The sequence below is a fragment of the Egretta garzetta genome, unplaced genomic scaffold (genome assembly GCF_000687185.1).
Source record: "Egretta garzetta isolate BGI_Z169 unplaced genomic scaffold, ASM68718v1 scaffold211, whole genome shotgun sequence".
NCBI lineage: Eukaryota > Metazoa > Chordata > Aves > Pelecaniformes > Ardeidae > Egretta > Egretta garzetta.
This window is the reverse complement of record NW_009258673.1, coordinates 1595225-1607816: the sequence shown is the minus strand read 5'-3', so window position 1 is coordinate 1607816 and position 12592 is coordinate 1595225. Positions and strand designations below refer to the sequence as shown.

The 12592-nt window shown below is 35.2% G+C and overlaps 1 protein-coding gene across 2 annotated transcripts in view; it reads right to left on the bottom strand.

Annotated features, from left to right (window-relative positions):
- Positions 1-2101: 2101 nt before the first annotated feature.
- The window catches only part of C5 (complement C5), a 28272-nt gene continuing 17781 nt past the window's right edge, over positions 2102-12592 (bottom strand). Inside the window, exons 25-41 of one of the 2 annotated variants that reach the window (XM_035888594.1) lie at positions 12491-12566; positions 11444-11603; positions 10873-10968; positions 10408-10579; positions 9352-9557; positions 8406-8558; positions 7984-8046; positions 7073-7161; positions 6373-6417; positions 5577-5679; positions 5028-5102; positions 4828-4933; positions 4543-4629; positions 4082-4171; positions 3440-3523; positions 2508-2646; positions 2102-2231 (exon numbers count right to left, since the gene is read on the bottom strand). In XM_035888594.1, coding sequence (XP_035744487.1) covers positions 2102-2231; positions 2508-2646; positions 3440-3523; positions 4082-4171; positions 4543-4629; positions 4828-4933; positions 5028-5102; positions 5577-5679; positions 6373-6417; positions 7073-7161; positions 7984-8046; positions 8406-8558; positions 9352-9557; positions 10408-10579; positions 10873-10968; positions 11444-11603; positions 12491-12566 — 1874 coding nt within the window. Of the gene's footprint in view, positions 2232-2507; positions 2647-3439; positions 3524-4081; positions 4172-4542; positions 4630-4827; positions 4934-5027; positions 5103-5576; positions 5680-6372; positions 6425-7072; positions 7162-7983; positions 8047-8405; positions 8559-9351; positions 9558-10407; positions 10580-10872; positions 10969-11443; positions 11604-12490; positions 12567-12592 lie in introns of both variants that reach the window. The other variant, XM_035888593.1, reaches the window with a different exon arrangement.

The following is a 12592-nucleotide window of genomic DNA, read 5'->3' as shown; positions in this document are numbered from 1 at the left end:
TTAAAATTGGCTGAAATATCTCATACAACAAATAATAATTAACAACATCTGGAAAGAAGACTTACCAAACTGGTTAATGACTGAAATTCTTCACACATCATCGGCAAGGGGAAACACTAGATTTAATCTCTCTCAGCACGGGATTCCCCTGTATTACGTGCTTGCTTTTTCACTGTAGTAGCATGACTATTTTCTTTTTAATACTTGGTTTAACACTGCCTTATTTTAACCTTAGACCAATAACATTTACATTAGTGTAAGGGGATTTTTCTAATATTAAGAGACTGAATCAGCTGCAAGAGGGTATAATTTCTACTTTTGAAATCTACAAATCAATAAAAGATGACATGTTCTTGATAATGGTTTTGCAGAGAAATACATCCCAGGCAGTTCCACCTTTGTGAATATGCAAATTATAAAATAGTTATTGTATTCTGAGTATTGGTATTAATTAAAAAATACCTCTTATAAAGCAGGAGCATGTTGATTTTTTTCGTCATAACAGGCCTGATTTGAAGACAATACATACATAAGTGAAACAGTTAGCACTCTTCTATCTAACGAGGAAGATGAGGCAGCAGACTGCCCAACTTACTTTAATATACATAACAGACTTTCAAAAAAATTCTTCAGCAAACTAACACATCCCATAAGATCTTCCCAAGTTTGAGATGAATGGAAAGTTATTGTGCGACTTCATTATTTGTAAAATAGCAAGGTTTTTAAATGAAAAATAGCTTTGCTTTTGCAGCATCCCTATGCAGCACTTCGGAAAAATGCTTTTGTCTCATCAGCCAAACTGTCATGGCATGTCCAAAACATTCCATTGGCTCTTCTAAAAAAATAATCCTGAGAAAACACTATTAATCCTCTGAATATACAACTGCCACTTCACAAACAATAACTGCTTGTGCAGATTCAACAAACCTGTAAGGAAACTTGTCATTTTCATCTACAACTAAAGACTTTCAAAAGCTTCTTATTGAATGTTTTACTTATCTGGAGAACTTTCCATGCCAAAATGCTCTGCAAATGAGAGTATCTTCAACACATATAGGCACCACTTCTTAACTAAAATGTCACCAAGTATAGTTAAGGTCCCCCTGACTGATTTTTAACATCATAAATTCAGTTTATTTATTTATAAAAACTAAAGAGTTCAGTTGCCCATAACAGTTTCAACCCACAGAATACGAACCATAAGTTTCCAATATATTTCATTTCCATTGCAGGGGCTGGGGGTTGTTTGAGACACATTGCAGTGTTTCAGTACACTATTAAAAGTAAATTTTTGCATTTCAGACATGGACTGGAAGAAACTAATTTATTAAAACTTAGTAAATCTTCAAGACTGTTTAATTTAAAAATCTGTTACTCCAACCACGTCATTCAACGTGTTAAGATAAATGCCTGGATACTAACTTGGGTAAAAGGAACAAGATTTTGGCATCTGAAGGTCTAAGGGAACTAAAAAAACACAATGGGGACAGGAGTCCCTGGCTTCAGTATGGCTCTGGGCATAATCTAAAATAGCTTTAAGAGTTGTCCTCTATCATTCTTATACTACAGTATTTTAATGAATTTGGAAACCAAACATTTAAAATAGTCACTATAAAGGAACTGGGGCTGCAGTAAGGTTTTTGTCCTAAATGCTGCTGTGCTACATTAGATATTGTTTTTTTTTAAATTTGCTTGGAAATTAAAGTTGCAACAAAATTATTTGATAAACCATTTTATTTTTCCTTTTATTTTTTTAATGAAGGAAAGGTTATGTTTTAATAAGACATCAGGTTTTAGTGCTTCTAAGTCTTATTCTGGCACAAGGCAGTGCTTTCTGTGTTTGTCTTACAGTCAATCCACTTCACTTCATCTGACTTCAAATGTCTTAGCAGTATTCTGCATTATTCTCCCATCCAAGCTTAAAAATCATACTTTGAACGTTACAATGTTAGAAGAACGTGGCTATGTACAAGCAAAGACCATCTTTCGAGATGAACTATTAATGAATGTTAACTTTGGAAAGTAATTACTAAACGGCTGAAGATTTTTTTTTAAATGAGATTTGATCTATATTTTTTCATTTAAAAATTCTCCAAGTATATCAACAGCCACTGATGAGGAGATCTTCGGCAAAACCTTCCATTGTATTTAAAAACTCCTGACAAGATGTACATGCTCTATTTGAAGGCCACCACTCAATCCAAGTGCTGGAGTCCAAAGGGTACTGGAATCTGAGATGACAAAAGCAAATGATCATTTGCTGCTAAGATTTGAGGAGGAAAATGTCAAACTAAAAAATAATTACAACATGAAATTGCTTGCTTTGTGTTCATAATCCTGTTTTAAATGTACACATCAGAAAACACATGTGTAACTATTGGTTGAACTAATACTTAAAAAATTTAATCAATTATATATTACATAAGAATTATTCCGTACAAACACTTGCCACTTCACAGCAGCCTTTAAGATTAAATTTCTGCATATTCTGATGGTAAGTTACTTACTTGAAATTGTAACCAATGCTTATCTTTAAAGCTTCTTTTCCCATGATCAAATACTGCTCTCCTGGACTCAATTCAACATCTGTACAGGTCTTCTTTTTAACAAAGGTTACTTCATTATTTTTTTGAGCAAAAGCCTGCCCTGAAGTAGAATGTTAAGAATTGAAAAATTTCACAAAGAACATTTCCAGTCACTCATATGTTAGACAGAAAACACCAGAGTGTTCTACAGTACAGCACAGCCAAAGGATCTTTTGCCACTGGTTATAAAACAGGGAAATCTGATGATACAAAACACGTTCCTTGTAAAAGATTTTTAAATTAAATCTGAATGACAAATAAGCCTCATGCACATTAAATAATTTTATATTATAGTAATTATAAGGACATACTGGGTGCTTAAACTCAAGGAAAAATGAGTGAATATCAGCTTCAGTTCCACAGGACCTACAGGCAGCTACCTCTCCCAAAGGTAAGACCATGTCCTTTCTCCCAGAAGCAGAAAATGCCCAACATACAAAAATCTGAGAAAAGGTAAGACATGGCATATCCTTGTATACTACCCCACTTCAATCATTGTATATACAGTAAGGGAGGGCGTTCTGTGGAGTGAATGAGACATATAAACAGCTCACAACTGTATTAACTGATTATGGAATATGTTCACCTTGTTTTGTCACTTAAAAGACATTTTGCTGATTACAGTTTAGGTTTGTTAACAACAGCTCTAACGCAGAAAAGCTGTTTAAAAACATCAAAGACTCCCTTCTCAGGGCACAAGAGAATTCTCAAAGGCTGTATTTAAGACTACAGTTTTCTACTCTCATGAGATGACTAGGTTGGACTGCTGATTTTTGTCAGCTGCTTCAATGGTCTCAACCAGACAGCTTTTACTCTAAATAAACTTGTAAATGGATTAAGAACAGGACACTTACCTCTCTTATAGAGGTCCAGAAGAACTGCAGAATACTTTATAAAATAACCTTCTTCGCTGCGAGATAAGACGTTCACTTTATAAACTGCAGAACAACACAAACCAAACTTTTTGTTATTCCTTGCTCCTGCAGTACATACTAAAATGCCTTACAGATGTTCAGATGGAGAATATAATGTCCCTTTATAATACTAATTTCTGGGAAAACGATGGCTATAGCTATACACTGTATGGCTAAGAAATATTAACAAGTTCTACCCATGCTCTAATCTGATGGAAGCTCTACCCATGCTCTCCTTTGATGCCCCACAACTTCCTGTGATCCCAAAGCCACATGATTCATTAGACTGTCAGAATGGTACCAAGCAAGAGAAACACAGTGCTTATTAGCAAAATTCATCAGATCAGGCTCACCGGTGCACTGACCCTGGTTATGTGACACTTGTTCAGCAGAGGGTATGGGCAGCACTTAACTCTTCTCTGCTCTAATATGTCACCTTCCTATACTGTACATGCCACTGCCAAGCCTACCGAATTTTAATCATTAAAGATCTAATTGGAACAAAATGTTTTGCAGCAGTAGTAAACAAGTAAACATTTCAGTCAGAGCACGTGAAATAGGTAAAGGCAATTCAAATATTACCATAGGCGACATCACTCTGGCATGCAGCTTCTCTCCTCTTATCAGCGGTTATTGACTGATCTAGTCTCTCGTGTACTTTACTACACTCAGCTACATTGAGAGAGAAAAAAGCCAGTGTTAAGACAATGTCATCACATGTCCTCATGTAAAACATCATGAACCTGTTTGGGATAATCTACTGTAACTGAGAAGCACCGTAGTTATGGGATTGCATGCTGGAACAATGCATATTTAAAATACAAAACAACAGCCTCAATCACCTGAACTTAATCCAGTCAGACATCCATGATCATACTGCACACCTTTTTTTCTTTTTTTTTTTTTTTAATATAAAATTTGGAGAAGACAATGGCTGCATTCTTAAGAGGATTTTTTCCTTGTGTTTAGTGTGATTTTGTCCAAAGCACTACACTACATTGTCCCACCAAGTGAAACGGGAAAACATCTTAAAAAAAGTTTACCTTCCATGCATTTGCATTCATCTCCTTCACACAATCTCACAAGTTTTTCATTTCCATAGGGGTTATAAAACATAGTGCACCTTTTATCTAGAAGATCCAAAAAGAATAATAAATACATACAGAAAATCCAAGTCCAAGAAGTCAGCACTGAAACTTTGTGAGTCAAAGGTTACTTGAGCTTAAAGTAACAAGGATTAAAAAGCTGCTGAAGAAGGAAAAATGTAGTCAGTAAGGGGAATCAGGAGTTAAAAGACAAACGTTAATTTGAAGACATGGATCACGTACCTGGTGCATGATATTCATATACAGTGAATGTGGCAGGATTTAGCATTCCAACCTGGAAAAGCTCACTTATTCGGAACTCAACACAGAGAAATTTATTAGCTGGCACCTATTTGAAAGACACATGAATTAAGGAGCTCTAAAGGAAGCAAAATTATTCAAGGGTTAAAGTAGTGCTTACAGTTATGAAAAGGGTAACATACAGAGTCTATCTGCAGAATAACATGTCCATCTTTTATCTCATAACCTGCTATCAACTGATCAACTCCACTCGCAAGCTGTAGGGGAGAAAAACACAGAGAAAAATCTTTTATACAAGTTAAACGTTTTTGGATGATCTTAAAGGTTTTGTGATCAGCAGCTTTAACAATTCTGAGATGTAAAAAAACTTGGTTTAGGGTTGCCTCTTTATAATGCTCACGCTCTCACTTGTTTGTTTTGTTTTTCTTTTAAGGAAATTATCCTTTTACTCGTTTCAGCCACTCTCTATCCACTCTTGTCTTTCCACTAACAACAGATGGAGCCTAGATGTCAAACTTTAACTAGATGTATAGCTTCTGACTCTATCAACAATCCATCATCTAGAGACTTAGGTAGATTATTCTCATTAGTATTAGAAGTGTTTAGAAGCAATGAGGATATAATGATATAAATCTGTACTACTACTCTAGCAGAAAAAAGATGAAGAACGGTAAATATTATAGTTCTGTCAAAAAAACTTCAGTAAAAGAAAAAAGTTCTCTAATACTTGCAGTAGATAAGTCGACTGTATTTGCTTCCAATCCACTAACCAAACCTATGTCCATCACAGCGTGAGCAGACCCTGACTGCGGCTCTCTCACACCGGGCCTGTACCTAAAATAGATTAAAAATAATACTAGTTAAGCATAACTGGGGGGGGGAAAAAAAAAAAAAATCTTCAAATGTGGTCCCAGAAAAACCTAAGGAAAATTCTACCAACATTTAGACCACAGTAAATCCATAATGAAGCAAAATAGTCCAGATGAATAATTTCAGATTTATGCCAGTATCATGCATAAAGAAGCTTTTTTTAATACATATGTTCTAGGAGAACCTACATATAAAGTAGAGAAAAACTCCCTCCCAAAGAGATCATGACCTTTGACTCTGATTCTCTTTACACACATACATAAAAGTGAAGAAACAGGAAGAAAAGAAGACCAGAAGATCGAGTGCAATTATGAACAAACAAAAACCATTTTGATCTCTTAAAAAAGAAATTTAATGCAAGTGTCAGTAATGTAATATTAAAATGAGATCTAAGAAAAACTAAAAGACCAGAAAGCCTTTGCAACATTCTTAGGTTAATTTCATAATGCATATGACGGTGCATTTGCTTTGCACTGCTCCAGTTCCTTAACATGTCAGCTGGGAATTCCACCGTTGCAAGGAGCATTGAATCTTAGGAAATCCAGGCTATTTAGAACCAGCATTTAGTTAAATGAAACCTTTAAATGCAAAACATTGGCTCAATCACTGGGGAAAGAAAAAACCCAACCAACCAACAACCCCATCAGCTGTACTTACTTTGCACAAGCTTCTAAGCGCCCAAGTGGCTCGCCATCTTCTTTTCTGTAACCTTTTCGTATCAAGTAGAGTCAAATAAGTAATTTTAAAACTCTTCAGAAGCAGCAATCCAAAATTCTCATACAGCATTTTTCATAATTGAAAGATAATTTTTTTTAATTGTTTTGGTGGCTATTTTTATAGGAACTCATTGTCTAGCTACAAACAAGTAACATACTTCTTTTATAATTCAGGTGAAATGACAGCTTTAACACTTAATGTACTTTATTGTGTACTTATGTTATTAAAATTACTTCATAGCAAAAGCTCAAAATGTGGTTATGCACCGTATTGTAGCTAGGTATATATAACTCTCAGCACCTTGTAGAACTCGCTCTAACCTCCCTCTATCCCCCATCATATTTCTTCTGCTGCAATTTTGTATTCCTCACTCCCCCAGCTGCAAAAAACTCTTCCATAAATGAGTACAAATGCACCTAACAGAAATACATTAAAAATTAATTCTATTCACAAAAAGGCAATAGTTTCAAGAAGGGCTAAAAAGGCTTCTAGAAATTTCTTCTCCAGTTTTGCATTTAGAAAGTGGCAGAATTTATTACAGTTTCATTCTTAATAAGAAACACTTTGTTAAACAAAGTAAGGTTTTTTTCCCTCCCTCCCTTGCACTGACCAGAGTAGTAATATTTAAAACCATATTAACCCTTTACCATCATCTCTCTTTGGAACAATCTTCAATTCAAAGTTACATGACTCTTCAGAAGTACCAATTGTATTATATACTGTCCTCACCTACACACGTACAAATAAATGAGACAAAACAGAAGCAATAAACAATCCTCAGAACTGGCATAAAACTGTGAAAACTCATAATATGGAGAATGTAATACCAGTAAAAACAAGCCTGTACAGCATGATTAATTTTGATGGACACCAAGCAGAGTAAATAAATGATCAGCACAGAAAGAAGTGGGGAATTCTTCAGCAAAACCACACGATTCTTGCTGGTCATATTTACAAGACTAAAAATATTATCAAAAGAACTCCTGGTGTTTTGTGAAAATAAATACTAGTACACAAGAATATGTACGTTTCAGATGTTATTAAGTTTGGTGCTAGAAGAGGCTATGAAAGATTAGAAGAAAATATATCATGGCAACAGCTTAGTATTTAGGCACACAAATTATTCCTTTAAATATTGCAAAAAACCCCAGTTTCTCAGTGACGTTGCTTAATAAACTAAGAGTAAACACCAGAATAACAGAAGTGAGCTATTTCTCAGAATTGATCACTAAGTTGGGTCTTCCCTGTTTGGCTGTCCAAGCAGAGACAGTAACAATCAATGAGCATTAAACCCAAGTTGATCATCCATTCAGATTTGTGGAACAGAAAACCTTCGAAGAAAAGGAAGAAAATTCCCAACTTCTCTCTCATTACCCATAAGTCACACAATGGCTTGTACTTAATCTAAAGTATAGCCATAATGACATCCATCACTTCAGTCTAAGGGTAAGAGCAACAAATTGAATAGTTTATGAGACATTTCAGTTTCATTTTCAATGTTGACATTAACAAACCAACGATTCCATTTAAAAAAATTGGTTGCGTACTTACATTTACTGTAGCTATGCCAGTGCTGCTTCCAGTGCTTACATATATGTCTTCATCCAAAGGTACCTAACGGATTGACGTTAAACAGAGTTATAGGTTAATAATAAGGATAGCACTATTAGCAACAATTCAGGTCAGATGATCTGCTTGTCTCTGCTGCATTTTTAAATACATATTGAGGCCTGACGAACAGATTCTACAAAAAAAACTTCATAGGAACAAGCAGAGATACTAAATTTAAATGAATATTCAAATGCACTAAATTTAGCAGATAAGCAAAGTCCTTAAACATTTGCTATACCAAATTACTACCAATTTATTGAAAGAAAAAGCTACTTCAGTAGCAACTTCAAAGTTCCAATAATTATTTAGCAAGTTGTCAAAGCAGAATTCTTAGCTTCTCAAAAGCAATAGTATTCACTCACTGTCAAAGTTCTTCCCACGAAACTATCTTCTGTCAGTTTAAACAGACGAAGGTTTCCATGGTTTTTGTATGCTACCTTAACATCCATGTCCAAATGAAGCCGTTTAACAAGAAGGGAATATTCAGTCAAGGCCTCAAGGGCATTAATGGTGTCCTGCCAGAAATCAATTATAAAGAATTAATACCAGAAATTAAAAAGAAGTGAAAGTGTATTACAAAGCAATTTATTTTCTGCCGTTTAAACATGATTACAAGTACTGGTAACCCTTACTAGGTAAACAGCTTAGCAGTGTCTCAGCAGTACACTTAACATGGTGTAACATATTTAACACTATACTCAGAGACATACTTGTGCAATTTAAGGAAATGCATGCAAGTATGAAAAAGGAAGCAAGCAAATAGCAATAAACAAACACAGCAGTCATCAGTTTCTTTATAGATTCTGAATAATTTTTAAAAAGGGAGGTTGCATGAATTGCAATATTCTGTATAGTATGACTAGCTGATAGTGTATTAGGAATCCAGCAACTTTCACTTGACTTTTAGTCTAATCATGCATACTAACGCAGTTTTTACAATGAAGAAATGCACACCCTCTTACACTGTGTTCCATTTTTGTGGAAAACAAGAAGAAACAACACGCCATGAAATTAAATGTTCTGTTTTATAAAAAACTTGGGAAAACAGTTTTCCTCTTATGATTCTTTTCTTTCAGCAGATCTGAAGTCAGTAGAATCAGCTTGCAAATTTCTATTTATAATAGGCTTCATGAGAAGAAGTCATATTGCCCAGAGACAAAGAGTATCATGGCAACAGCATCATTTGATCAATCCCACACAAGGGACATGGAACTCAATGTGGTCATCTAGTGATATTACCCTCTCAAGAGGTCTCAGATTTTGGTACTTGAAGAATGAGAACAAAATTTTAAATATTTAAAAGCTCACCTGAGTTGAATAAAATCCTCCACCATATCTTTGTTCTTCAGACAACCATTTGACGATTGGATTAGCATAGTTTTTGTCCCCTCTTAGCAACGTAGTAAGCAAGGCATATGCTGTAGTTTCAATCATTTGTGCAGTAACAGAGCTGGGAGTGCGTGTGTCTAGTGTTTTGAAAGTATCTTTCCAAAAACGATAAATAGGAGGGTCACCTACAGAAGTATAAAAGGAAGGTTTCAGACTGAAACGTAGCAGCAGCTCTCCCCAAACTACACAAGGTGAACGATTCCCTACTTCAAGGGTCAAGAAGAAAAGGAGGAACTCGCTCTGCATTTAACAGGAGATGAAGATATACTTCTCTTACACTAGTCTCATGTTTATACTAGAAACTGATGATAAACAAACCTGATGCAAAGCATCTGATGCATATCTGAATATTGCTGGTCCTGAACAGCGACAGAGTGGCCAAACAAACAGAATACAGATTTTTATTTTTTAAAGCCACTTTCAACAGACGGGACAAAGCTTTTCTATTCCAGTAGAAATCGTTACTTGGCAAAGAACAGTTCCTTGCCTGTGACAAAATACACTAAAAAGGAACAGCCTTCACAAGAGACTATGAAGTCCCTCATCAACCAGTGAGAAATTAAGAAGAAAACTCAACACAACAGAAGTGAGGGCAGTGTGAAGAATTCCACTGTGAGCCAAGGAAAAGAGTGGACACATCATAAGGAAGAGGAGGCAGACAAATGTAATCCACTATAGACACCCGCATAAAAGGAAAGCCTATAGATAGAACAAACGTGATACAATGGGGAATGACAGATGCCTGACTGACTTGCATACTGCTAATGAAATTGCACTGTTGGAAAGCTGAAAGCAGGATTCAATCTAGCAAAAATACTAGGCCACACGAGACTACAAATTCACTTATGCCAAAGCAAGCATCACTGAAATTCACTCTCCAGGCAGTGCCATCGCATTAGAGAATTTAGAAATACTAAAAGACCAGCCAACCTGAGAGCCAACTACAGTACAGACTTTGAGAAAATTTAATAATACCTATGACAGATGCTTCCTTCTTCAGCGCAGAGAATGCCGATCGTGCAGAGTGATGGTCCAAATCCACGAGAGCTAAAGCATACGACGTTATTGCCATAGTAAAGGGGCTTTGAGCAGACTGCACATTTTTCATCAAATAATCTCCTGCTTTATTTTTAGCATCACTGATTTTCTGAAAGGATGAACAGGCTACAGCTTATATCTACTAGACTTATTTTTAAAGAAACACATCTATCAAGGCAATATAGGTGTATATATAGCATCTTCTACAATTTATCTTATAATAAAGTGATCCAGAATTTCATTACTGTTCTTTTGCTCATTCTGAAAGACAAAGACCAACAAAGCAAATAAATCTTAATCTCTGAAACTGAAAAAAGCCTCTTGATTTCAAATGTTAAAGAAAATGGAAGAAATTAGAATCCCAGAGCATGACTATTGGCAGAAATAAAAATATTATTTTACCTGAGTAGGACATATTTTAATTGACTTTTCAATTCCAATAACAGAAAATGCTGTGAGATACAAAGATTTTTCTTTAGCTTCTCTAGGTAATGTACCCTACAAAAGAAAATACCTAAATATAAATAAATAGAAACAACAGTTAATTTAAATAAATAGAACTTTTTACAGTTTAGGTGAGGAAACAAATAGAAATTCCTGTAAGAAATATCAGTTTGGTTTAACCTGAAAATATGTTGACTCTTTTGAAGGTAGTAGCTTATTTGTAAAAAAGAGACAAAATTACCTAAAGATATTGGCAAGCCAGGACTATTACGCTGTAAAATCAACCTACATAATTTTTTTCTAAATACGGAGAAGTGGCAAGCAGCTGCTTGCAGTGGGAAAACGGAAAGGTTTGCAAGATAGTGCTGTTCTTCAAATTAATTCAGAAAAAATGCAAATTTAGCAAAATCATCTTGAATAGGTCTTCTGGTGAAATGCAACCTAAAATGTCTTGCATTCCTAAAACACATGGCCTCCTGGTGACTTCAGCTTTTACTATATACGCACAGAAAATGTTTGCCTTTCGTACCTGTAGTTTCACTGGTTGATAATTTGAAAATTCACTGAACGACCCATCTGGCATTTGACAGTTATCAATCAACCACAGAAGTGAATTACAAACAGAAATTTGATCAAGATTTATATACTGGTTAACTTGTCCGAGAATCCTTAAAGCGAAAGCCGTCAACCTGCCAAGGAAGTCAAAGAGATCATATTTGTTTTGATTAGCAGATACTACCAACATTGCTAGAGGCTAGACACAAATTTGCACTATTTATGATTTAGGTATGCTACACACTTCTGCCGTTCAAAGAAATATTGCAGATTAATTTTGAATTTAACTCAATAAATGCGCAATGATTACTCAAATACTTTTAAACTATGATCAATTTCCATGTTTCAGGATATGAACTCATTACATCCCCAAAAGATTACTTTTTCTTATGCACAGAACTTAAGGAAGATGCCTTTAAAGTATCTTATTCTTTCCCTCTATAAGCCAACTGCATTTGCCATTCTGAAAGGCAGACAGTGACTATGTATTTTGCCTAATTTTCAGTGGCAGATTCTGTTTTTCATAACAGTACTACTCCTCCTGTTTGAGAGCCTTTAAATATCATATTTGTGTGAACAAGAGGTATGTGTATTTTGCCCTTGCTCATGTCCCTGTTCTTAGCTTTCCTTCTTCGAACTTGGGGTGCAAATTTTGCCTGAGCTTACGATTCTGCAGGGAACCAAGGTCTACACAGTCCATTTGTAAAATTCTAAGCTCAAAGAAGAGGTTTCAGAACGGAGCAAAATCCTACAAATTATCTCAGGTATGTCTGCTCCTAATCATTGGCCTAACTTGATTGTAATGGTGCGAACTATGGACATAAACAAAAGATTTAGCAAGTGAAAGCAAAGAATCAAAGGATATTATTCGAAGTTGTAAGCACCATTTAAATCTACCATCAAGCTCACCTCTCATGCTTACTAAAAAGTATCATCCTTTAAAAATTAGTTATAATATGGAAGCAAAGGAGTGAAACAAGCCTTTTCCACCCATTCTAATCAAAAGACCTGTTTAACTCACCATGTGCTAGCTTGCGCATTCTTCCACATGCTATATGAGAAGTCAGAATTTCTGAATGACAAGACGCTTACAATTCCTAAGGAATATATTAGGCAGAAAATA